This window comes from Herpailurus yagouaroundi, unplaced genomic scaffold, assembly GCF_014898765.1.
Source record: "Herpailurus yagouaroundi ecotype Mexico unplaced genomic scaffold, PumYag 187, whole genome shotgun sequence".
In the NCBI taxonomy this organism is placed as follows: Eukaryota; Metazoa; Chordata; class Mammalia; order Carnivora; family Felidae; genus Herpailurus; species Herpailurus yagouaroundi.
In genome coordinates this window covers 18,972,013-18,999,313 of record NW_024412418.1, presented here as the reverse complement: position 1 = coordinate 18,999,313, position 27,301 = coordinate 18,972,013, and the positions used below count along the sequence as shown (strand labels likewise).

Here is a 27,301-nt window from a genome sequence, read left to right as displayed (position 1 = left end):
TTGGCCTCTTTATTCAAAGACTTCTGAGTCTGGGGCCCCTGGGTGGCTCAGTTGGTTAAAGTGTCTGACTCTTGGTTTCAGTTCAGATCATGATCTCACAGTTTATAAGATCAAGCACCACGTGGGGCCCTGTGCTGGCAGTGCTGAGCCTGCTTGGTATTCTCTCTGCCCCTCCCCAACCCACGCACACGTTTTGTCTCTCTCAAAATAAATAAAACTTTAAAAAACTTAAAAAAAAATTCTGAGTCTGCAGTCTGGTTCAAGTCTGGGAATTGACTTAAGGGCTTTTTTATTATTTGAATTAGGCTTTTGTTCACTTGACCTAGAAATTTTGTGCTTATGTAGATTAAGAATTTGGTTGGCTTCCTGTCTGTTTTACTTTCAAGGAACACCATAATCAACATCAAAGGTCTAAGTGATTCAGACTATTCAGATTGCTGCTTTGAGTCTGCTGTCCATTACAGTAACCATGTCCACCTTGCCTTTTGTAGTTGATTGACTCTTGGCCCCTGCTACCCTGGAGTCTAATTATACTCATTGTATTTAGGTTAATTGACTACAGTTTCTACAGTGAGGTTTGGCCCACAGAGATGGGTGGTCACAGAGCACTCCACAGATGCCAGGATTCCCTTCACAAATTTATTCCTCACAGTATTGCTGAAAAGTATGTCTTCTGGACCTTCCCAATGTGGGGAAGTAGGTCTTGACAAACCTACTGGAACATTCTAATCTCCATAAGCCTTTGAATCATTTCTTCTACATTAAACCAAGGCATGTGGGCATTTCCAGTTTGCTCCTGGTGGCTGGCTGCCTTTTAGTCCATTTTTCAGCTAACCAGCCAAAATGCTAGAGCCTTTTCCAGCTCCCTAAGCGGTGGCATTAAATGCAGAATCTCTGCTTAGTGAGCCCATGTCAATAAATTTGGCCTGATCAAACCATGTTTCTTCCACCGTTAGATCCACACACATGCCCATTCCCATACATGGTCCTCAGATTTTTGTCTATATAAGTTAGAAATCCAAGTATTTCTTTTAGACTGTAACATACTTCATCCTGGACCTGACACATTGTGCCTCACCTTTAGGGGCCAGTTGGGACTTCAGTCTAGTTATGGGTCTAGAAACACAGAGAGGTGGTAGGGATGGGTCCTGAGGAGAATCAGCATTGTCTTACATAGCAAGTGCCTCAGGGGAAACCATTACAGATTCATCAGGCAGTGCAGAATTAATCCCATCAGATGGAGGTAGAGAGGATGCTTCTACTGCAGGTGGGGAAACCTCTTCCACCAGTAAAGAAGACTGGTAAGAATTTAGAGGCCCAGTGTCTCCAGCTCCATCAGATCTTTCCACATCTCACCATCCCAACCTGCAGGATCTCATTCTTCTTTCCCAATCAGTGCCCTCACTTTAACAGTAGCCGCCCTGTGACGCTGAGAGTTCAACTTGTGTTGTAATTCTACCACAGGATGAGGTTCTACATGGACTTTCAGCCATTTCAGCCCAGTGGCTACAGGAGGTAAGGATCTCCTTCAGGAACACCTAGAAGCTCTTAGGTCATTTACTGCACTAGAGCTGGGAATTTGAATCACTGAGCTCATCCTCTCTTTTCACCACTTTGTCCAGTGACATTAGGAGCAACCAGCAAATGTCATATTCATTAGTTTTCCAAAAAGGTTTGAAAGTATCACATACAGAGTCATTTAGCTCCTTGCTGCTTATAAGGGGATGATGAGGAATATCAAGTGCAGATATTTTGCATATCTCTATAAAATAGAGTTCATGCCATGGACTATCATTGCTCTTTACAACTGGAAACTTTAACTCTAATCAGATTAGAGAGCCAATTGCGGAAACCCTAGGACCATTTTAGAAAACTCATCCTTAAAATTCTCTTCCTCTGTAACCAGTCTTGGTACCAAAATCTGTATTGGTCAGATGTTTTCCAGAGAAAGAGAACCAATTGAATGAATACACACACACAAGTATATATAAATGGAGATTTATATATATAATGCAAATTTATCATGAGGAATTGGCTCATGCAATTATGGAGGCTGAGAAGTCTCATGATCTGCTGTCTGCAGTCTGGAGACCCAGGAGAGCTGATGGTATAATTCAGTCTGAGTTGTAAGGCCTGAGAACCAGGGGAGCCCATGGTATAAATCCCAGTTCGAGGGCAGGAGGAAATGAGACAAGATGTCCCAGCTCAAGCAGGAAAAAAGGTACAAATTCCTCCTTCCTCTACCTTTTGTTGTATTTAGACTCTCAGTGGTTTGGATGATTCCCACCTATATTGAGAGGGGCTATCTCTTCTACTGACTCCATGGATTCAAATGCTAATCTTACCCAGAAACACTTTTTTTTTTTATATTTATTTTTTGAGAGAGCCCCAGTGGGGGAGGGGCAGAGAGAGGGGAACAGAGGATCTGAAGCAGGCTCCGCACTGACAGGCTGACAGCAGTGAGCCAGTGGGCTTGAATTCACGAACCAGGAGATCATGACCTGAGCTGAAGTCAGACGCTCAACCAACTGAGCCACCCAGGTGCCCCTCACCCAGAAAACAGTCTTACAGACACACCCAGAAATAATGTGTGCATAATTTGGGCTCTCTATGGCCAGTCTAGCTGACACATAAAATTGACCATCACAGAGGGTGTAGAAAGGAAGAGGTGGGTATAAGAGACATTCAAGATAAAATTGCCTGAGATTGTTGAAAGGGTATGTGTTAAAAGGTAAGCAAAAGGAAGTACTGACCTTTTTCTGGTGACTGGAAGAAGAATGGTGCAATAAAAACAAGTAGAGATGTTCATTCATTTTGGTCAGCAAATACACCATACACCTCCTCTAGGCTTATTGGGAGTTCTAGGCAATTAAGACGGACAATTAAGACAGACAAATATAAAGTCTTGTGGAGTTAATATTCTTGGGGTGGGAGATCAGATAAGCAAATAAACAAGAAAATGTCCTACCCGAGGAATTAGTATTTCCCCAAGATTTGACGAAAGGGCTCGTGCAAATGTCTGATGGCAGAAACAAGTCTGATAATTCCCCTCCCTGACATGATCTTACCCTAGATCAGTGGTTTTCCAATTTACGAGTCCTTCAGATCACCCAGAGGGCTTGTTGAAACATAGGTTGCTGGGCCTAGACCTAGAATTTCTGAATCAGTAGGTCTGGGGTGAAGCCCAATAATTTTCATTTCTATGTGATGCTAATGTTGTTTGTCATCTTATCATCCTTGGCTTCTTGGCATTGTCTCTGCTTAAAAACAAAGTATTTGTCCTCAGCCAACAAGACCAGAAAAGTTAATATAGGAGTCTGAATAGACATTTGTGTAGAAGACAACAGTAGAAGACAATTAGAGATTAATATTTCTGAGAATGAAGAGTAGATGGCTGAGAACTGAACATAAGCTGTTGGTGATAAGTAGCATTTGTTGAATATCTACCCTGTGCTAGACACTGTTCTGATATTTATGTTACCTCATTTAATTTTCACAAGTCTGTGCAATAGGTCCTATTAGCCCATTTTACAGACAAGGGAACTAAAGCAAAGAACTGTTAACTTGTTCAAATTCACACTGCTGGTCAGTGGCAGAGACAGGATTTATTATCAGTGTGCTGTTAATCACAGGGTGTTCATCCCTCAGGGAAAACTTTTGAGAGGGGTGGGGGTTTAGGATGAAGTCGAATTGGCAAATGAAAAGAAGTCAGAGCCATTAGTGATGGGAGACTTTTAACAAGAATATTGAATCTCTTGGAAGTTAACATGTATGCTGGAAGGTTATGCTTTCTCAGTTATTTTAAAAATTAGAATAATTTTTCCACAACATACTTTCACAAAAAGTACTTGAAGAAAACTTGGATACATGAGTTTATATCAGATTGAATGGTTGCCATAAGGTATGGGAATTTCAGAGATGTTTACCAAGCACCTCTCATATATTAAATACTGGGGAGTTTGGGATATATCAGTGAACAAAACCAGGATGCCTGCCCTGGAATTTAATTTACACTGGAGTATGTGGAGTGAGACAGATGATAAATAATAAACATAACTAAATTATCTAGTATGCTTGGAGGTGACACAAGAACAAGAAAACATGGGGTAAGGAGGAATGGAAGGTGGGTTGTGAGGCAGTGTGGATTAAATAGTTTGGACTGGGCAGGCTAATTGAAATAGTGATATTTGAACAAGGACTTGAACATGGTGATCTTTTGAAAAGAGAAGAAATATTTTACATTGAGAATAGTACGTCAAAAAGGGTGTTTTGGTTTTGTTTTCTTTTTTGTGCACTAATTCAAATATGACTACATGTTTCTGTGTTGTTTTTTTTTTAATTGCCTACTCCTTTGCTAAGCTTGCTTACAAAAAAAGCATTTCTTTGTTATGTGTTTATCCTTGGTTGCTGCTACTGACTGCTGTTTTCATTTTTAGCAACATGCTAGATGACTTCTTGTTACAGGGATGCTCTGATCAGTTTCCTTATTTTCACTCAGACCAGCAGAGGCCTTTGCAGTTGCAATCAATTCTCTTTTCATTTTGGTCAACAGTAAGCATTTGTTAACCAGTGTGCTAGCTGTATGCTAATATGTGTGTACATATTGCATAATATGAAGAGGTAAATGGGAGGACACAGGCTTGTTTACCTTTCATTTTTTGTAGAACATGACCTCAGATTCTCCCTTGCCCTCTTGTTTTATCTTTGAATGAAACATATTTTTCATTGTTTCTTAAACAGTAGTAGGTATGCCCTTACCATGGGGTCTTTGGGCTGTTTCTCCGCTAAGACCAGTCTTCCCTCTGATAATCTGCATGGCTTTCTGCTTCAATTTATTCAGCTCAAAACATCACGTTGCTAGAGGCCTGCTCTTCTAGTACCCTCAATGGAAGGGTGTATCCCCACCCCCATCACTGTATAGCCTAGTACCTTGCTTGAAGTTTCTACATAGCACTCATCAATCCTTGATGTTAAACATTTCTCTGGTCTTCTTGTTGGTCCATCTTCATTAACTTGGTGGTTTCTTGACCGTCTACATTGAGCAGTTTTTTTTTTTTGCCATGTATCTGTTATATAATAACTTCAATAAATATTGATTTACTAAAGAATATATTTAATGTTGGCATATATTCGGCTTTGACTTGTTATCTCATATTCAGAGTTGAAATTTGACATCCATAAGTTTAAGATTCTTTAGCAATACTGACCATGTAGCTTGTCCTATGTTGGTAAACCTGTCAGCATTTATGGGGTGTAGCTAAACATAAAATAATGAAATTTTCATATGACTTCATTCTCATTACTGTGTGATCACTGATCCTATTTAAATAACTTGAGACCAGATTTGTCTGACCCAGTGAAGCATGACAAACACAAAAATGTGGATAAGCTAAAATACTTTTGCTTGGATTTGCTTAAATTAGATGGCTTAACATTTTCAAACATTTCTCATACTGAGCAGACTGCAAAATGAGTATTACTCTGGTAAAGCAGCTGGTACTCTCCTCAGTTAAACAGACATCAGACTAAGTTGATTTGCCCAGAGCCACTAAGGGTCTAGTGGAATAATGTCAAAATAAAAGTGTGAATGATTTGGAAGGATAGAGGATTTAAATAGAATGGTACGTTTAGTCATTCATTGGTTATTATCTTTGTATTACTTTCTTTTTAAACAAAAGCAAATCTCTGTGCCCCTCCCCTGCTTGTGCTCTTTCAAAATAAATAAATAAACTTAAAAAAAATTAAATAAGAGCTAGTCTAGTATATCAGCTAGTTAATCTTGATCTATTGTGTACCTTATTATGGTCAGCTTAGCATCATCTTCATAAAGTATACTTTGGAGTCAGTATGAATGTTATTCACACTTAACAGATATGTTTATCAGAAATTTTAAGATAGTAGGTTTGTAAATTAAGAAATTGTTTTTACCTGTTGTTTAAAAATAGGGTATACGGGCGCCTGGGTGGCGCAGTCGGTTAAGCGTCCGACTTCAGCCAGGTCACGATCTCGCGGTCCGTGAGTTCGAGCCCCGCGTCGGGCTCTGGGCTGATGGCTCAGAGCCTGGAGCCTGTTTCCGATTCTGTGTCTCCCTCTCTCTCTGCCCCTCCCCCGTTCATGCTCTGTCTCTCTCTGTCCCAAAAAAATAAATAAACGTTAAAAAAAAATTAAAAAAAAAAATAAAATAAAAATAGGGTATATACCTTTTCTTTAATGTTCATTATAATTTCTTACTTTGCATTAATCATTGTTGTGAACCAGAAATCCAGAACATAAATTAGCTACTTGGAAGTTTATTTTTCTACTACAGACAATAACATTTTTATTAAGGAAAATTTTCAACCAAACACATTTAGAGAGAATGGTGCAACAAACCCTACATATTCATAGCCAGCTTTAAAAACTTTAATACATGGTTAATCTTTTTTTTTACGTTTATTCATTAAAAACATTTTTTAATGATTTATTTATTCTTGAGAGAGAGAGAGAGAGAGAGAGAGAGAGAGAGACATAGCATGAGCAGGGAAGGAGCAGAGCGAGAGAGGGACACGGAATCCAAAGCAGGCTCTAGGCTCTGAGCTGTCAGCGCAGAGCCCGACGGGACTCGAACTCACAAGCCTTGAGATCATGACCTGAGCCGAAGTCCGATGCTCAACTGACTGAGCCACCCAGGCGCCCCTATTTATTCATTTTTAGGGAGAGAGAGAGAGAGAGAGAGAGAGAGAGAGAGAGAGAGAGAGAGAGAGAGGATCCCAAGTTAATATCGTGGAGCTCGACATGGTACAAGGCTCAAACCTACGAATTGAGAGATGGTAACCTGAGCCGAAACCAAGAGTCAACCGCTTAAATGACTGGGCCACCCAGGTGCCCCCCTGCATGGTTAATTTTGTTTCATATATACCTCCAACTACTTTCTCTCCCTACTTTTATTTGTTTTGTATTTTTTCAAAGTAAATTTCAGGACATGTATGTATCTCTTTCAACCATAGTGTGTCTCTGAAAGATAAAGGTTTAAAAATTTTTTTTAACATAACTTCACTATATAGGATATTTTAAGGCAGTCTATTTGGTCAGTGGGGTTATAAATTTCTGGAAATTTCCTTAAGAAAGCAGAAGTAGTGAGCTTATAGATGATTTCTGATTAATTTATATTAAAATTTCTAGAGAACAAAAAAACAGCATACTGAGTATCAAGGTGAATAACTTTGGATTTTGACTCACCTGGGAATCTTTTTTCTGCTCCAAAACATTATTAGGTTCTTATATTAAACCAAAAGTGTATAAATGTCTAGAAATCTAGTGTATAAATGTGAATTGCCATGATGAATGTATATTAGACAGACTTGACTTACCTAATGCCAGAAATCCTAGATCACATGAATAATAGTGAACAAAATTGTGACACAGTAAAAATTTAGCTGTACTAGTTTCTCATAAAAGGAAGAAGTTTAATTTGGTAAGGGAACTGGGCCACAAGATACAATGAAGAAGCTAAAATAAAAAAACATTTCATAGCACCTATACAATTGAATTATGGAAATTTGAACTCTGTTATGTGTTATGAGAAATAATCAACTATATAGTAGTTCATTTTTAATAATTTCTTTAGAGCCTGAAATGAAAGATAATCATGAAAACCCACATGACCATTTTTGTCTACTTCTTAAATGAGTATGTTAATGTCTGGAAATTACAGGTAGTTAATACATTGCAACAATTTGAATTACAAATTAATTGGCTTTGACAGATGTATTTGGGTTTTTTCCCTTGGGTTTTTTTAAATTAAAAAAAAATTTAATTCAAGTATAGTTGACCTATATTGTTATATGAGTTTCAGGTGTACAACATAGTGATTTGACAATTACGTACATTATGAAATGTTCACCATGATAAGTATAGTTACCATCTGTCCCTATACAAAGTTATTGTAGTATAATTGAGTGTATTCCCTATGCTATTTTGGTCATCACTGTGGCGTATTTATTTATAACTGGAAGTTTGTACCTATTTAATCCTCTTCACCTATTTCACCCCTTCCCCTTTGGCAACTACCAATTCTCTGTGTTTATGAACCTGTTTCTGTTTTGTGTTTGTTTTGTTTTTAGATGCCACATATAAGTAAAATATGGTATCTGTCTGACTTCTTTCACTTAGTATCCATGTTGTTGCAAATGGGAAGATATTCTTTTTTATGGCTGAATACCACATCTTTTTCCATTCATCTGTGGATGGACACTTAGGTTACTTCCATATCTTGGCTGTTGTAAATAATACTGCAGTAAACATAGGGGTGCATATATCTTTTCTAATTAGTGTTTTAGTTTTCTTTGGGTAAATACCTGGAAGTAGAATTACTAGATTGTATGACATTTCTTGTCATAGATTGTCATTACTAGACTAGACTAGTAATTGCCATACTAGATTGTATGATATTTTAAATTTCTTGAAGAACCTCCTCCATGTGGCTGCACCAGTTTTCATTCCTACCAGTCGCACATGAGGGTTCCCTTTCTCCACATCCTCACCATTAGTTATTTCTTGTCTTTTTAATTCTAGCCATTCTGACTCGTATGAGGTGATAATCTCATTGTGATTTTGGTATGCATTTCCCTGATGATTAGTGATGTCGAGCATCTTTTCATGTGTCTGTTGTCTGTTTATATGTCTTCTTTGGGAAAATGTTAAGATCTTCTGTTCATTTTCTGATTGGATTGTTTGGTTTTTTGGTGTTAGGTTGTATGAGTTCTTTATACATTTTGGGTATTAACCCCTTATTGGTTAGATCATTTGCAAATATCTTCTTCCAGTCAGTAGGTTGCCTTTTCATTTTGTTGATGGTTTCCTTTGCTGTGCAAAAGCTTATTGGCTTGATATAGTCCCAGTTGCTTATTTTTGCTTTTGTTTTCTTACTTAAGGAGACAGATCCAGAAAAATATTGCTAAGGCTGATGTCAAAAAGTTTACTGTCTTTGTTATCTTTCAGTTTTATGGATTCAGATCTTAATATTTATTTAATCTATTTTGAGTTTATTTTTATGTACGGCCTAAGAAAGTGGTCCAGTTTCATTCTTTTGCATGTAGCTGTACAGATGTATTTCTTCTAAAAGAAAAGTGCTCTAGAAAAATACTGGAGGTGGGAAAAGTTGGATCTGAAAATTTTGTCTTTGTTGAAAGGAAAGGTCAGTAATGCAGGTGATGACAGAGATAAAAAAGGAAAATGATGAAATGGAATTTTGGAATTGTGTCCAATCCAGGCCTTGGTGTCTCTTGTTATGAATATAGCCAAGCATATGCCACATCACCATCACATTTCATTTATTTCCTGACAGAACAACAGACGGAAACTCTTCATAGCCTTGACTTTGGCATCGTTTTTCTTGGGCATCTGTTACAAATGCCAAAATCTGTCTCTCTGTGTGAATAGTGTTTGGAACTGATAGACTGATTAGTGAATATGCTCTACCACTCCACCTAGGCAGGAAATACCATACCTTTCACCTTCTTAGTGAAAACAAAAACACCTTTTAGCCAACTTTATTTAGTATTATCGTTTGTATAAAACGAAGCAGGATTGTTTTGATAAAGATCATTAAAGATGTATATAACAGCGAAAACAAATTTACTTATTTCAAGAAATCATACTTGATTTGACAATAACTTGGTACAAAGTACCAATTGCACTTCCTTTACACCAATTATCAGTTAAGGGCCCTGCCTAAAACATAATTTTGTTCCTTTCATTCATCTGAGGCCTCATATTAATGAGGCCCAGTTTATAGTTGGAGGGCAGGGTTAAGGAACCAAAATATGGATAATGAGATTTTGAATGAGTTGCAGCAGTGTGAAGCCACTTTTAGGCCCATGAAGGGGCAGGGCAACAAGTTATTGGAGTCCAGACTTAGCTGTAGTTGTAGAGGGATGCGGCTTGGCTGGAACCATGGTTGTGATGGAGGGAATGAACAAATAATACTCAGACTTCTGGGGTGCCTGGGTGGCTCAGTAGGTTAAGCATCTGACTCTCAGTTTCAGCTCAGGTCATGATCTCATGGTTCTTGAGTTTGAGCCCTGTGTTGGGCTCTGCACTGACAGCATGGAGCTTGCTTGGGATTCTCTCTCTTCCTCTCTTTCTGCCCCTCCCCCACTTGTACTGTGTCTGTCTCTCTCAAAATAAATAAATAAACTTAAAATTAAAACAAAAATAATACTCAGACTCCTTTCATTTGCCTTCTGATGTTCTGCAGAACATACTTCTAATGGCCCCAAATGAACCAAGGTGATGCAATGAATAGGAGTTACTTGTGCAAATGAGCAAATGAGGGGTGCCTGGGTGGCTCGGTCGGTTAAGCATACAACTCTTGATTTCAACTCATGAGCTCGCAGCTTGTGGGTTCAAGCCCCACATTGGGCTCTCCCACGCTGATGGTGCAGAGCCTGCTTGGGATTCTCACTGTCTCCCCCTCTGCCTCTGTCTCTCTCTCAAAAATAAATAAATAAACTTAAAACAATTTTTTTAATGAGCAAATGAAGGCTCGGAGAAGCTGTAAATACATTGCTCAAGGTCCCCTTAGAGATAGTGAATCTAAGCCATTTGACTCTTCCAGCCCTTTTTTAAAAAAAAAGTTTTTCTTAGTTTATTTTGAGAGAAAGCACGAGTAGGGAAGGGGCAGAGAGAGAATTCCAAGCAGGCTCTGCACTATCAGCATGGAGCCTCATGTGGGGCTCGAACCCACAAACCACGAGATCATGATCTGAGCTGAAATCATGAGTCAGACACTAAATGGACTGAGCCGCCCAGATGCCCTAGCCCCCCCTTTTTTTAAATTAACAGCTTTATTGAGATTTAATTTACTCACCATGAATTTCTCCTATATTAAGTGTACAGTGATTTTTAGTATATTTACATCACTACAGTGTCATAACAATCTAATCTTCAAACCTTTTCATTACCCCAAAAAGAAACCTTGTGCCCATTTGTAATCACTTCCCATTTTCACCCCTATCTAGCCCTTGGTAACCATTAATACCATTTTCTGTCTCTTTAGATTTGCCTTTTCTGGGCATTTCATATAAATGGAATAATAAAATGCATGTTCCTTTGTTTCTGGATTTTTTGACTAAGCATACTGTTTTAGAGATTCATCCATGTTGTAGCATATATCAATCAGTACTATAAGTACTTACAGCAGAGTAGTTATTCCATTGCATAGACATAGCTCATTTTGTTTATCCGTTCAGTAGTTGTTGTATATATGGGTTGTTTTCACTTTTTGACTCTTGTGAATAATGCTGCTGTGAACTTTTGCATGAAAGTATTTGAACATATGTTTTGTTTTCCACCTAGGAGTGGAATTGTTGGGTCTTCTGGATATTCTGTGTTGAACATTCTGAAAAACTGCTAAATTGTTTTCTAAAGTGGCTATACAATTTTACATTCCCACCAGCAATGTATAGGGGTCTGTTTCTCCACATTCTTGTCAATATTTGTGATTATCCTTTTAATTATAACCAATGATACCCTGGAAAGTTCATCATTTTTAACCCATAGATTTGTCTCTTATATGATTTTCTACAAAGTTGAGTACAAAGGAAAGGATTATGTTTTCTCATCAACAACTCTGTTATTTTCATTGTTTTTTACAACTAAAGGACATTACAATGGAATTATTCAGCAGTTCATAGCCAAATTCATTAAACTCTTCATCCCTTAACATTAATTTTTAAAGCAACTTTTAGTGAAACTTGGAGCTATTTGGGAAGAAATGTGTATATGAGGGTAGGAGTTGACACTGAAAGGTGTATTTGATTTTAGGATTCCCTTTGCTTTCAATTTTAGTTTGAGAACTGAGGGAGTTTTGAAGCAGCAGCCAGTGTTACCTTGTAAAAATGTATTTAGGTACTCTCATTCCATTGCACTTGGAATAAAATCCAAACTTTACCATGCCCACAAGGCTTTTACATGGCCGCCTGTTAACCCTCCAGGTAAATAAGGCTCCTTCTACAGTCCCCTTCCCTCAGTACACTCAAAGCATGTTAGTCTTCTTTCAGCTTCTCTATAATAGCAAACTCTTACCTACTTCAGGCCTTTGCATAACTTTTCTCTTCTCTTCCTCTGGTTTGGCACAGGAATAGTTTAATATTGTGGAGACTTTTTCCTGATCACTATATCCTCCAAAAGCAGTATCCCCATAGCTTCTGTCCTCAGCCTGTTTCTCATGTAAGACACTCTTGGGCATTTTCACCCACTTTCATGACTTAAAAAATACCCAACTGGTAATGATTCCCAATTTTTTATTTTCATCTCGGACTTCTTTGCTGGGTCTTAAATGGGAATGTTCATTAGTCTGCTTTAAAAAAATTTTTTTTATGTTTATTTTATGTTTGAGAGGGACAGAGCACAAGTGGGGGAGGGGCAGAGAGATAGGAAGACTCAGGATCCAAAGCAGGCCCCGGCCTCTGAGCTGTCGGCACAGAGCCCAACATGGGGCTTGAACTCACGAACCATGGGATCATGACCTGAGCTGAAGTTGGTGCTAAACCACTGAGCTATCCAGGCACCCCTCATTAGTCCACTTTTGATTATTCCTCATTCTATCTCTTAAGAACAAACACCTCACCTCAAACTTAATGCATCCAGAATTGAACTCTTCCAGTTGGATTTGTTCAGCCTTATGGGTGGTTCACTATCATTCATGATTCCTCTGACTTTTCCCACAAATCTTTGTTGGCCAAACCTTGTCAGTTCTGTTTGTTTTTAAGAGTTCTCAAATGTCTGTCTGCGGCCACTGTTCTGTCTTTACAGCCTTTTACTTGGATTTCTGCAGTAGAATCTTGGCTTTCCTGCTTTCAGGCTTTCTCTGTCCTTTTTGTTTGTTTGTTTGCTTGCTTGTTTATTTTGAGAGAGAGCATATGCTGGAGAGGGGCAGTAAGAGGGAGAGAGAATCCCAAGCAGGCTCTTCACTGGCAGTGCCCACACTGGGCTCAATCTCACAAACTGTGAGATCATCACTTGAGCATCCAAGAATTGGACACTTAACTGATTGAGCCATCCAGGTGCCCCACAGGCTTCCTCTGTTCTTCACACTGCTTATCAGATCGTCTTTCTAACACAGTGATTCTTACTGCTAGTACATGGCAGAATTGCTTTAAGAGTTTTTCAAAGTGACTTACAGAGTCCTGTCTCAGAACTATTAATAAATAACTTCTGGAAGTGAGAACTGGAAAGGTATATTTTGGAGGAAAAACAACAAGAACAACAACAACTACCAGATGATGCTAATGGGCACCCCTGGTTAAAAATCACTCTTTTAAAATACAAATTTAATTGTTTAACTCTGATTAAAATTCTTTAGAGGCTTTTGATTCCCTTGAAGGTAAAATATGAGATCCTGGGGTGCCTGCGTTCCCAGGGTCACCCTGGGCTCCATGCTGAGTGTGGAGCCTGCTTGGAATTCTCTCCCTCTGCCTCCCTCCCTCACCCGCTCCCTCCCTTCCTCTCTCTCTCTCTCTCTCTCTCTCAAAGTAAAAGTAAAAATAAATAAAAAACTTAATTTTCTTTGTTAAACAGATTAAAATTAAGTTTAGGGAAAGAATGTTCAGACCTAAGGTAGAGAGTGGTAACTGAATAATCTTTTGGCTCATTTTAATTTTTAGGAAAATGTCATTTTTTTTAAATTTGGCATTTAAAGTGACAACAGCTGAAGGAAGATGATACTTCCCTTGCAAAATTCTGATCCTTCTTATCTTCCACAATGAGTCCACCCTACTTTGAGTGTGTGGAGAAGGGATAGAAGATTGAAGTTTATGCTCGGCTGGGGATATGAAGATTAAAACAACTGCATCTCTTATCTCTTGGCTCCTTCCTCTTCTCTAGGCCTTAGCTCCTGTAATTTTTCGATTATATATGGGGATAGTATAAATTCTCTGTCTTTATCCGTACCACCCATCCAGACCTGGGGGCTAGGAGGACTATACCAGGGTAAGTCCGATATTAAATAAATGTATATTTATTCAAAGGAAATCTTTTATTGGTTCAAATATGGGAATTTGTTGACCATGTTTTGAGACATATTTTTTTACCAAGATAATTTTTTTTTAATCTGGCTTTTGTTGGGGCTCCTTGCTGGCTCAGTCAGTAGAGCATGTGACTCTTAATCTTGGAATCATGAGTTCGAGCCCCACATTGGGTGTAGAGATTACTAAAAAAACTTAAACACAGATTTAAAAAAATAAGTGATGTCAACAAACCAGTGACTATCAGATTATTGTCAGGGTTAAAATCTTTCAACTTTGGCCAATGAATGCTCATTCATGTTTTTTATTATTAAAGAATTTCAAATTATATTCAAAATGAGTAGCAAAAGAATAAAGTTGGACTCCTACCTTATAGTATGTACAAATATTAATTCAAAATGCACTGTAGACCTAAATGGAAAAATTAAAACTGTAAAACTCTTAGAGGAAACATAGGAATAAATCTTTAGGACCTTGGTTAAGTAATGGTTTCTCAGATATGCCATCAAAAACACAAGTGACGGGGCGCCTGGGTGGCGCAGTCGGTTAAGCGTCCGACTTCAGCCAGGTCACGATCTCGCGGTCCGGGAGTTCGAGCCCCGCGTCAGGCTCTGGGCTGATGGCTCAGAGCCTGGAGCCTGTTTCCGATTCTGTGTCTCCCTCTCTCTCTGCCCCTCCCCCATTCATGCTCTGTCTCTCTCTGTCCCAAAGATAAATAAACGTTGAAAAAAAAAATTTAAAAAAAAAAAACAAACACAAGTGACAAAAAAATCTGTTGAACTGCATCTAATTTTATTTATTTAATTATTTTTAATTTTTTTAATGTTTATTTAATTTTGAGAGAGAGACAGAGCAGAAGTGGGAGAGGGTCAGAGAGAGAGAGAGGGAGACACAGAATCCAAAGCAGGCTCCAGACTCCGAGCTGTCAGCACAGAACCCAACTTATGGCTTGAGCCCAAGAACTGTGAGATCATGACCCCAGCCAAAATTGGATGCTTAACCGACTGAGCCACCCAGGTGCTCTTACCTGCATCTAATTTTAAACTTAAATTTTAAGGGGCACCTGGGTGGCTCAGTTGGTTAAGCATCCAACTTAGGCTTAGGTCATGATCTTGCATTTTGTGGGTTTGAGCCCTGCGTTGTCCAGCTTGCTGCTGTCAGTGCAGAGCCTGCTTCATATCTTCTGTCACTCTCTTTCCCCCTCCCCTGCTTGTGCCCTCTCTCTCAAAAATAAATAAAACATTAAAAAAAAAAAAAAAGGTTGAACCGAATTGTTGGATGGTCACCCAGTTGGTGTCCAGAGAGTTGGAGAAGTGGTTGTTGGTGTAGGAAAAAAAACAAAAACAAAACACAAACTCAAACTTTAAAACTTTTGGGCTTCAAGGGCACCTGGCTGACTTAGTCGGTGGAGCATACGACTCTTGATCTTGAAGTTGTAAGTTTGACCCCATGTTAGGTGTGGAGATTACTTTAAAAAATCTAAAAAATAAAATAAAATAAAAATTAAAAATTAAAAATTAAAAAAAACAAACAAAAAAACTTTCAGGCTGCAAATTACACCATCAAGAAAGTAAAAAGATAACTTACAGAATGGGAAACAATATTTAAATATCATGTATTTGTCAGGTACTTGTATCCAGAGTGTACAAGGAATTCTTCTTACACCTTGATTTAAAAAACAACAACAGGGGCGCCTGGGTGGCTCAGTCGGTTGAGTGTCCGACTTCGGCTCAGGTCATGATCTCACAGTCCGTGGGTTCGAGCCCCGCATCGGGCTCTGTGCTGACTGCTCAGAGCCTGGAGCCTGCTTCAGATTCTGTGCCTCCCTCTCTCTCTGCCCCTCCCCTGTTCATGCTCTGTCTCTCTCTGTCTCAAAAATAAATAAACATTAAAAAAAAGTTAAAAAAAAAATAAAAAAATAAAAAACAACAACAACCCAATTTTAAAGTGGGCAAAGGATTGGAATAGACATTTGTTCAAAGAAGAAATACAGATGGTCAGGAAGCATAAAGATGTTCAACATCATTAGGTAAATGCAAATCAAAACCACAATGAGATACTATTTTATACCTACTAGGATAGCTATTATAATAAAAACACAGGCTGTAAGAAGTGTCAGCAAAGATGTTGAGAAATTGTAACCCTTAACCATTGCTGGTTGGAATGTAAAATGGTACCACTATTTTGGTTGGCCATTCCTCAAAATGTTTAACATATTTGAGTTGCAATATGACTCAAAAATTCAACTCCTAGGTATACACCCAAGAGAAAAACATACATCCACACAAAAACTTGTACATGAATGTTCCTAGGAGCATGATTCATAATAGCCAAACAGTGGAAACACCCCAAATGTCCATCAACTGTTAAGTGGCTAAATAAAATGTGTATCTATAAAATGAGATATTATTCAGCCATAAAATGAAGTACTGATATATAGATGTTGTAACATGGGATGAACCGTGGAAACATTGTGTTAAGTGAAAAAAGCTAGTTGCAAAAGGCCAGGTATAGTATGATTCCATTTTTGTGAAATACTTTGAGTAGGGCAAATCCATAGAGACAAAAGTAGATCAGTGATTGCCTGGGGCTGGGTGCCAGGGGATATGTGGAATGATAATGGGTACAGGTTTATTTTTGAGGCAGTGAAAATATTCTAAAGTTAGATTATGGTTCTGGTTGCACAACTCTGAATATTCTTAAAAAGCACTGATTTGTACACTTTAAAAGGATGACCTTTATGGTATGTGAATTACATATCAATAAAGCTATAATTAAAAAACATCTAGAACAACATAACAAAAATGAGATACTTAGGGATAAATTTAACAAAATACTGGGGTGACTGAGTGGCTCAGTCAGTTAAGCATCCAGTTCTTGACTTCGGCTCAGGTCATGATATCCTGGTTCGTTAGTTCAACCCCCATGTTGGGCTCTGCACTGACAGCCCAGAGCCTGCTTGGAATTTTCGCTCCCTCTCTTTCTGCTCCTATCACACTCATGTGCGCATGCTCTTTCTCTCAAAATAAATACACTTAAAAAAGAAACTTTTAAAAAATTTAACAAAATACTTACAAGAATTATGCACTAAACACTACAGAAGACTGCAGAGAAATTAAAGACCTAAATAAATAGATATACTCCTGGATTAGAGTCCTCAGTATTTCTAAGGTGGTAGTTTTTCTGAAAGTCATATATAGATTCAGTACAATGTTTTTTGTAGAAGTTGACAAGCTGACTCAAAAACTTATATGGGAATACCTGGCATACCCAAAATAGTTGTGAAAAAGAACAAAATTGGAAGATTTGTCCAACCTGAATGAATCATTTACCAGACTGTGTTTTATTGGCCTAAGAACAGACATATTGATGTAACAGAATAGATAAGAATAGAACCACAAATATATGGCTACTTTTTTTAAAGAAGAGATGCCAAAGCGATTCAATGGGTAAAGAATAATTTTTTTCAATATATAGTACTGGGATAATTGCATATCCAAATTTTTAAAAAAATGAATCTCAAGCCTTAACCTCACACCATGTACAAAAAATTAACTCCAAATGAATCAGATTTAAATGGAAAAAGTAATACCATAAAACTTCAGAAGGAAACAAACCTTCCTTCAAGAGGAAAAAGGAGAAAATCTTTGAGATAGTGGATTAGGCAAAGATCTCTTAGCAACAATAGCAAAAATACAATTCATAGGGGCATATGGCTGACTCAGTCAGTGGAGCATGTGACTTTTGATCTCAGTGTTGTGAGTTTGAGCCCTACGCTGGGTGTAGAGATTACTTAAAAATAAAATCCTAAAAAAATTCATTTAAAAATGGTTCTCTTCTTCTAACTACATTATTATGAGGATGGATGAAAGCCACAGAGTGGGAGAAATTATTTTCACAATGTATATCTCACCAAGGATTTGATGATATCGGGCAAAAGATTTGAGTAGGTATTTTACCAAAGATTTCTGCATGTTAGATGAGCAAATGATGCTAAACATTGTTAGTAAGGAAATGCAAATTAAAATCACAGTGAGGTACTATTGCACACCAATTAGAATGGCTAAACTTTGTTTTTATATTTAAAAAATTTTTTAAGTTTATTTACTTTTGAGAGAGAGAGAGAGAGAGAGAGAGAGAGAGAGAGAGAACAGGGTAGGGGCAGAGAGAGAGGGAGACAGAGGATCCCAAGCAGGCTCCATGCTGTCAGCACAGAGCCTGACGTGGGATTTGAATTCATGAATCACGTGAGCTCATGACCTGAGCTGAAACCAAGAGTCAGACGCCTAACTGACTGAGCCACCCAGGCGCCCCTAGAATGGCTAAAATTTTTGAAAAGAAAAGAAGCAACTTACAAATTGGTAATACTTAGTGCCAGTGAGGATGCAGAGCCATAGACCAGACATACAGTACTAGGGATATGAGAAAAAGGATAGCTACTTTGGAAAACAAGCAGTTTCTCTAAAGTTCAACATTACCTTATTACCATACCAGCCATCCCCCTCCTATATGTTTAGTCAAGTGAAATGAAAACTTGTGTTCACACAGAAACATACACAGGTGTATGACAACTTTATTCATAACTGCCAAAAACAGGAAGGAACCGGAAGGTCCTTAAAGTGATAAATGGATTTAAAACAAGCACTAACCTCTGATGCATCCACATAATGGAATGCACCTCAGCTATAAAATGTAATGAATTACCGGTATAAATAAAAACATGGATGAATCTCAGAGGCATTAAGCTGACTGAAAGTAGCCAGACACAAAAGGCTACACAACATGTTAAATTACTCTATTCATTTGACATTTTGGGCAAGGGAAAACTATAAGAACAGAGAATAGATCCTTGGGAGATGGTGGGAGGATCTAACCATAGTTGGGCATGGGGGAATCTTTTATAATGCTGGGACTGTTCTCTCCTTTAGTTTTTGCAGTATTTACATATTTTTGCAAACTCACCTGTACACTAGAAAGGGTGAATTTTATTGTATGCAAATTATGCCTTAATTTTTGAAGAAATTTAGAAAATGAACCTTTACCCTTACCTTACAAAATTTATCTCAAAATGATTTCATACACTTAAATATAAAAGCTAATACTTTAAAAAAAAAAAAGCTAACACTTTAGAACTTAAAGAAAATATAGGTGAATATATTAGTGACAGGATACTAAAAGCACTGACTTTATAGAAAAAAATATAATTCAGGTTGATCAAAAATTAAAACCTTGTTAGTCAAACTCAGAAGCAGAGAAAAGGAATGTGGTTGCCAGAGACTAGGGGAAGGGAGAATTGGGGAGTTGTTCAAAGAATATAGAGTTTCAGTTATTCAAGATGAATAAGCTCTAGAGCTCTGCTGTACAACATAGTTAATACTACTGTACTTCACACTTTGCTAAGTGGGTAGATGTGTTGTTAAGTGCTTTTACCACAAAACTGATGAACACCTTTCACTGAAAGACACTAGAGGGCACCTGGGTGGCTCTGTTGGTTGAGCATCCGACTTCAACCCAGGTTGTGATCTCAGCGGTTCATGAGATCCAGCCCAGCATCAGGCTTACTGCTGTCAGTGCGGAGCCCTCTTCGGATCCTCTGCCCCTGCTCTCTCTGCCCCTCCCCTGCTCATGCACATGCTCTCTCTCTCTCTCTCTCTCTCTCTCTCTCTCTCACAAACATTAAAAAAAGAAAGACACTAGAAAGTATAAAGGAGACCATCAGACTGGAAGAAAACATTCACAATACATATATCTGACAAAAAAGGTAGATCCAGAATATAAGAAAAGTGCTAACAACTTGAATTTTTTTAAAGGCAAAAATTCGGAACGAACTTTACAAGAGGAGCTGAAAGAATAGCCTGTTAGCATATAAAAAGATGCTCGTCATCATTTGTTATTAGGAAATGCAAATTATGCTGTGGTGAGATACCACTATACCTACTAGAATGACTAAAATTAAGACTGAAAATATCATGCAGTGAAAAGGTTGTAAAGTAAAAATGTGCGCCTGGGTGGCTCAGTCAGTTGAGCATCCGGCTTCCGCTCAGGTCATGATCTCACGGTTTGTGAGTTCGAACCTCACATCAGGCTCTGTGCTGACAGCTCAGAGCCTGGAGCCTGCTTCAGATTCTGTGTCTCTCTCTCTCTCTCTGCTCCTCCCCTTCTCGTGCTCTGTCTCTCTCTCAAAAATAAACATTAAAAAATTAAAAATAAAAAGTAAAAATGGAAATTTGATATATTACCTTACATGGTAATGTAAAGTAGTACATACCCCTACATTATGACCCTGTAATTGCACTCCTAGCTATTTAACTTAAGAGAAATGAAAACATACGTCCATGAAAGACATATACAAATGTTGATAGCAGGGGATATAGTCAATAATATTATAATCATGTTATAGGAGATAGGTGGCAACTACATGTATCATGGTTAGCATTCCATAATGTATATAATTGTTGAATCACTATGCTGTACACCTGACACTAATATAATATTATATATCAACTGTACCTCAATTTTTAAGTCTACAGCGATATATTTAAAGTGTAAGGTGTTTACATTTTTGAAAAATATTATTAAAATATAAGTAAATATCATGTATGTACATGAGAGAAAAAGGGGGGAAGCTGATTTTTATTTTACAGAAGAATACTTTTATTTTTTTATTTTTTTTTAAATTTTTTTTTCAACGTTTATTTATTTTTGGGACAGAGAGAGACAGAGCATGAATGGGCGAGGGGCAGAGAGAGAGGGAGACACAGAATCGGAAACAGGCTCCAGTCTCTGAGCCATCAGCCCAGAGCCCGACGCGGGGCTCGAACTCACGGACCGCGAGATCGTGACCTGGCTGAAGTCGGACACTTAACTGACTGCGCCACCCAGGCGCCCCAGAAGAATACTTTTAAATATTAAAGGAATGATGTAATTAGAAAACTACCATTTCCAATCTCCAAGGTGGTAACTTAATTAAAGATGGATGATGTCTGAAACCTTTGCTTTTGGGAATAAGGTATTTACAAAGTCTTAAATAACATCTCCCAATTGCATTTCAAAGGAGAAAAAATAACTACATGGAGAGATCTGACATGTACCTTACCCACTTTAAGATTAGTATCACCAACAATGAGACAAACTGACATTATGTGTATCCTCATATGAGGCAATATGAAGTACAAAATATCATTTATGCACTTCTCATGAGGTATCCTTTAGAGTCAGAATTTGGGATAGTCTACATTCAGCTGACTTGTTTTCCTCAACAAGTCTGTCATGAAACCAAGACAAAAGAGATCTGGGATTAGAGGCAGGGTAGAGGCATTGTTCTAAATTTAAAGAGAAATAGCCAAGTGTAATTCTCCTTTTTTTAAAAAAAAGTTTATTTTGAGAGAGAGTGTGCACATACATGTGAGTGTGAGCAGGTGAGGGGAAGAGGGAGAGGGAGAGGAAGAATCCCAAGCAGGCTCCGTGCTGTTAGCACAGAGCCTGACATGGGGCCTAACCTTATGAACCATGAGATCATGACCTGAGCTGAAACCAAGAGTCAGAGGCTTAACCCACTAAGCTGCCCAGACACCCCAGCAAGTGTAATTCTTGAATTTTTCATTGGATCCTACATAGAAGAGCTTTAAAATCCCAAACATTTAGGCAACAATTGGGAAATTAGAATATGACCTCTGTATTACATACTGTTATTGACTCAAATTGTTAAGTTTCTTCAAGTCTAATAATGATAATTATAATGATAATTAGCTGTATAGGAGAATGACCGATTCCTAGGAGATACAGCTGAAGTATTTAAAGATGTAGTGTCCTTATGCAAGTTATTTTCAAGTGGTTTAGTAAAAAAAGAAAGGTTTAGTAAAGAAAAGTGTATATATGTAAAGAAAAGTGTGTGTGTGTATGTATGTGTGTGTGTGTGTGTATGTGTGTGTGTGTATGTGTGTGTAGAGAAAAATAAAACAAAGGTAACAAAATGTTCATGATTATTGAGTCTTAAGCAACAGGTGTTAATATTTTTATTGGACTTTCCATTCTTCTCTGGGTTTAAAATATTTAAAATAAATGTCAAGGGGATAAAAAATATCTTGTTCTGAATTACTCTCAAAATGTACAAGCTTGAAATTGTCTAGGTGAGTTATTTAATTATCAGTTTATTTGAATTATCTGATACTCCATAGAATGGTAGAATTAGAGGGACCTTAGATCATCTTCTCTAATTCTGTATTCATACAGATGAAGAATTCAGTCTGACATTCTTTTATTCAACTGATACTGTAAGCAGGTGGTAGAGGTTGTATAATGAATTCAGCTGTCCTGTTTTCCAGGCTATTGCTCTTCCCACTGTACCATGTTATTTCTCTCCCAGTAAAAGGAAGTAAAGTTAAATTAAGGAATATACTGTGTATCATTTTTCTTCCTAGTATATCTTCAACATATTTCCCCATTTTGACAGTATTGTCAGACCGTATTTGATCTATTAATCAAATCTATTGAATTTAGTCAGAGACTTTTGCTACTTTTGATAATTGCTCTCCTAGAAATTTTTTGATCATATGGTTTGAGCTGTGTTTTTGGTCACTTATTTTTATTATCCTCTAGTTTAAGCTATGAAGAAGGACATCCCTCACACTCTGAAACAGATCTCCTTCAGAGACAGACTTTTGCAGCCTCCCATCAGCTTCCTGGATATGCTGCCACACCTCAGCCAACTGGTAAAAATGCTCTTGTAAAATTAATCTGGCTACGTTTAGTGAATAAGAAGAAAAATCAGTTTTCATATTTTGGGTTATGAATGTGGGCAGAAAATAATGGAGCTGTGGGAAAAGTGAAAATGAAATTAAAAGCTTTGTCTTTTACTGATAGGGAATATCTGTATAATTAATTAATTGGGAGATCTTCCCAATCCTTGTAGATTTTTTTTTTTAACTTTTTTCTACCTTTTTTTTTTTTTTTTTTTTTTTGAGAGACAGAGCACAAGCAGGGGGGGGCAGAAAGAGGGGAAGACACAGAATCTGAAACAGGCCCCAGGTTCCAAGATGTCAGCACAGAGCCCAATGCAGGGCTATAACTCATGAGCTGTGAGATCATAACCTGAGCTTCTGAAGTTAGATGCTTAACCGACTGAGCCATCCAGGCACGCTGATTTTTGTAGATTTTATATTGTAACCATGCTTCGTCAAATTCACGTGTGTTTGCTATTTCAAAATAAAACAGTTTAGGGTTGTAGAGGTTTTGGCCTTAAATTTCAGGGATTCTTTTTTATATATTTATTTTAAAACATTTGAGACAGGGGCGCCTGGGTGGCGCAGTCGGTTGAGCGTCCGACTTCAGCCAGGTCACGATCTCGCGGTCCGTGAGTTCGAGCCCCACGTCGGGCTCTGGGCTGATGGCTCAGAGCCTGGAGCCTGTTTCCGATTCTGTGTCTCCCTCTCTCTCTGCCCCTCCCCCGTTCATGCTCTGTCTCTCTCTGTCCGAAAAATAAATAAACGTTGAAAAAAAAATTAAAAAAATAAAAATAAAAAAAAAAATAAAAAAAAAATAAAACATTTGAGACAGTGCAAGAGTGCACGAGTGGGGGGAGGGGCAGAGAGAGAGGAGAGAGAGAATCCCAAACAGGCTTTGCGCTGTCAGCATGGAGCCCTATGCCAGGCTCAGTCTCACGAGCAAGGTCAAGACCTGAGCCAAAATCAAAGAGTCAGACGCTTAACCGACTGAGCCACCAAAGCACCCGCCTGTTTTTATTTTAAAAAGGACTCTCTGGGGGCACCTGGGTGGCTCAGTTGAGCATTCAACTCTTGATTTCAGCTCAGGTCATGGTCCCAGAATCATGGGATCAAGCCCTGCGTCAGGTTCCAAGGGCTCCATACTGAGCATGGAGCCTGCTTGGGATTCTCTCTTTCCTCCTACCCCTGCTCCCAGGTGCACTCTCTCTGTCTCTCAAAAAAAATAGGTAAATAAATTAATTAAATATGAACAGAAATATACTTTTGTATTATTAAATATTTTACTTTGTGACATATTTTATCTTCAAACGTAGGTCTTTCTGGAATATTTGATACTAGTGTGAACAGTGCCAGCACTAACACTAAAGAATCTTCAGTGATGAATTTTCTCTCTGCTGTTGAATCCCGAACTGCTCAGGCTGCTTCTTCAGGAACTACTCTTTTACCACAATTCAGGGCTCCATCCTGGCAGACAGGTGATTCTTTGTTTTCACAATTTTTTTTTAAAGTTTATTTATTTATTTTCAGAGAAAGCATGAGTGGGGGAGGGGCAGAGAGAGACTCCCAAGGAACCATGAGATCATGGCCCAAGTCAGGATCAAGAGTCAGATGCTTAACCAGCTGAGGCATCCGGGCACTCCTGTTTTCAGAACTTATAAGTCCAGAAAAAATACTGATAAAAATTTTTATGGCCTTGTCATTATATAGTGTAGCTGAGAGTAATTACTGGTTTTCCGGTGAAGTTTAAAACCTGGAATTTTTCACAATTTTAAGTTGGACGAAACTCAGATTTATCACTTCGGTGAAAACTTAACAGATTGAAGAAGATAGATAATCATTGAAGATAAACCCTAGGTATAAAGTTCCTATCTGGCAGTTTATGTAGCTACTTGTCTACTTAATAAAAGCGAAAATTGGGGCGCCTGGGTGGCGCAGTCGGTTAAGCGTCCGACTTCAGCCAGGTCACGATCTCGCGGTCTGTGAGTTCGAGCCCCGCGTCGGGCTCTGGGCTGATGGCTCAGAGCCTGGATCCTGTTTCCGATTCTGTGTCTCCCTCTCTCTCTGCCCCTCCCCCGTTCATGCTCTGTCTCTCTCTGTCCCAAAAATAAATAAAAACGTTGAAAGCAAAAATTAAATTTTCTTTTATTTTTCCATTTCAGCTTTATTGAAGTATAATTGATACATAAAATTATAATATGTTTAAAGTGTACGTTGTGGTGATTCACCATACATTGTGAAAGAATTACCCCGCAGTTGATTAATTAACACATCTATCACCTCACATATTTATCTTTTTTTGTTTTTGGTGAACGATTAAATTCATTTATCTTAGTGACTTCAGGTTGAGTAGATGATATAGTAAAAAACAATCTTGAGACTGATTTCATCATTAGAGTTTAATGTAAAGTTATCCAGAGTTGAACAGATTAAATCACTATTTATTTAAAATTCTGAATTACTCTCAAAATGTACAAGCTTGAAATTTTCTAGGTAAGTTGTTTAAATCAGTTTATTTGAATTATCTGATATTCCATAGAATTAGAGGGGCCTTAGATTATCTTGTCTAGTCCTTTATTCATACAGATGAGGAATTCAGTCTGACATTAATTAAACTGTAGTGGACATTACAAGCTGATATTATATTTTCCCTGTTTATATATACATTCCATTTTTCACTTATTTCTCCCCCAAAATTATGTGTATGTTTTTACTTTTCTCAGGTGGCAGGAAAGTTACGTGTTTTTTTTTTTTTTAAAGGCTTTGTTTTAAATAATAAGAAATGTCATCTTATTATTTGAGGAGATGTTTTATTTTTTAAATGTTTAGGGGCGCCTGGGTGGTGCAGTCGGTTAAGCGTCCGACTTCAGCCAGGTCACGATCTCGCGGTCCGTGAGTTCGAGCCCCGTGTCGGGCTCTGGGCTGATGGCTCGGAGCCTGGGGCCTGTTTCCGATTCTGTCTCCCTCTCTCTCTGCCCCTCCCCCGTTCATGCTCTGTCTCTCTCTGTCCCAAAAATAAATAAAACGTTGAAAAAAAAAATTTTAATGTTTATATTTTTTTGAGGGAGAGTGTGAGCGGGGGAGAGAGGGGGACAGAGGATCCCAAGCAGGCTCTGGGCTGATAGCAGCGAACCTGATGCAGGGCTAGAACTGAGGAACCTGTCATGACCCGAGCCAAAGTCAGATACTCAACCAACTGAGCCACCCAGGTGCCCCAAAGAGATATTTTTAAATAATAGCTGTAAGAAATAATACTTTACTATTCTGATATAATTCCATTAATAGAGCTCCTCAATTTAGCAGTTTTTTTTTTCTGCTTCCAAGGAGATAACTAATGTTTTAATGTGAAATAAAGGAGAATATTAAGAAACAAAGTAGCTTCTTCCTTTTTTGGTCCCTGGAATAATTGTACATTACACATAATCAGTTAGGCTTTCTATTCCAATTTCTATGATTATATGATTTTAAACACAAATACTAAATGTTTATTCTTTTAAGTGTAACTAGATTACTTTCTGTCTTTGTAGTAGCAATATTTCTTGACATTTAATGGGAAGAAGTGAGAGAAAAAGGTTTTTGAAAGGGCCAGAGAATCTTTTTTTCCCCCTATTTTTCTAAAATAAACAACAAAATTTTAATGGAAGCTCACAAAAAACATGGAAACAATAAAAAAGTTATATGAAATGGAAAGTGATACTTCCTAACTACATTCCCACTTTTGTAGAGAAGAGTTAACAGTTCTTTGATATCTTTGTATATCAAAACATCTATATTCACGTACTCAGGGTTTGTAGCAATAGTATTAATAGGATATGCCATAATTATTTGATCATTCCCATGTTGGTATACATACGGGTTGTTTCTACTTCTTACACACAATAACTATAAGAAAGTATCTTGTATAGATATCATTGTGTCCATGTATTGCTATATGATAAATTTCTAGAAGTAGAATTTTTAGATCACAAAAGTATACGTTTTCACTTTACTATATGTGGCTAGGATGGTTTCTTGAAATGTTAATAATCTTATTGATAATACTTTATTAATTTCTGATCAGCCTTGTATAATAAGCACACATCTATTGTCATTGGAAGTTGTTCATAGAAAGCCAAAATTTGGAATCCAAGAGATTTTTAAAATTTATATATTTTGATAAAGGAAATTGCAGTGTTAACCTCACTGTATATTTTTAGATTTATTTATCATGTTAAATGTAGACAGTTTAGTTTTCATTTTAATGTTATGAACATTTTAGTTTGTTGCTATTGCATTGAGATTTCAGGATAAATTAATCACTAGAGATTGTGTACATTTTTACTGGTTTCTTAATTTTCAGATGGCATTATCTATAAACTCATTTCTATAACAATTATAGATACAAATTGCTAATACCTTTGTAACTTTGTTTTTGCTTTTAAGAAAGCTAGCTGTCTTGAAATGTAATTTTTTTTTAATTTTTTTTTTTCAACGTTTATTTATTTTTGGGACAGAGAGAGACAGAGCATGAACGGGGGAGGGGCAGAGAGAGAGGGAGACACAGAATCGGAAACAGGCTCCAGGTTCTGAGCCATC

General features: G+C 37.7%; 1 protein-coding gene across 4 annotated transcripts in view; it reads left to right on the top strand.

Moving 5' to 3' along the window:
* QSER1 (glutamine and serine rich 1) overlaps positions 1-27,301 on the top strand; it is an 84,619-nt gene that overhangs the window by 14,000 nt on the left and 43,318 nt on the right. For all 4 annotated transcript variants that reach the window (XM_040495512.1, XM_040495514.1, XM_040495511.1 and 1 more), the window contains 2 exons: positions 22,605-22,717; positions 24,043-24,204. In XM_040495512.1, coding sequence (XP_040351446.1) covers positions 24,108-24,204 — 97 coding nt within the window. In that variant the 5' untranslated portion in view covers positions 22,605-22,717; positions 24,043-24,107. The remainder of the gene's footprint in view (positions 1-22,604; positions 22,718-24,042; positions 24,205-27,301) is intronic.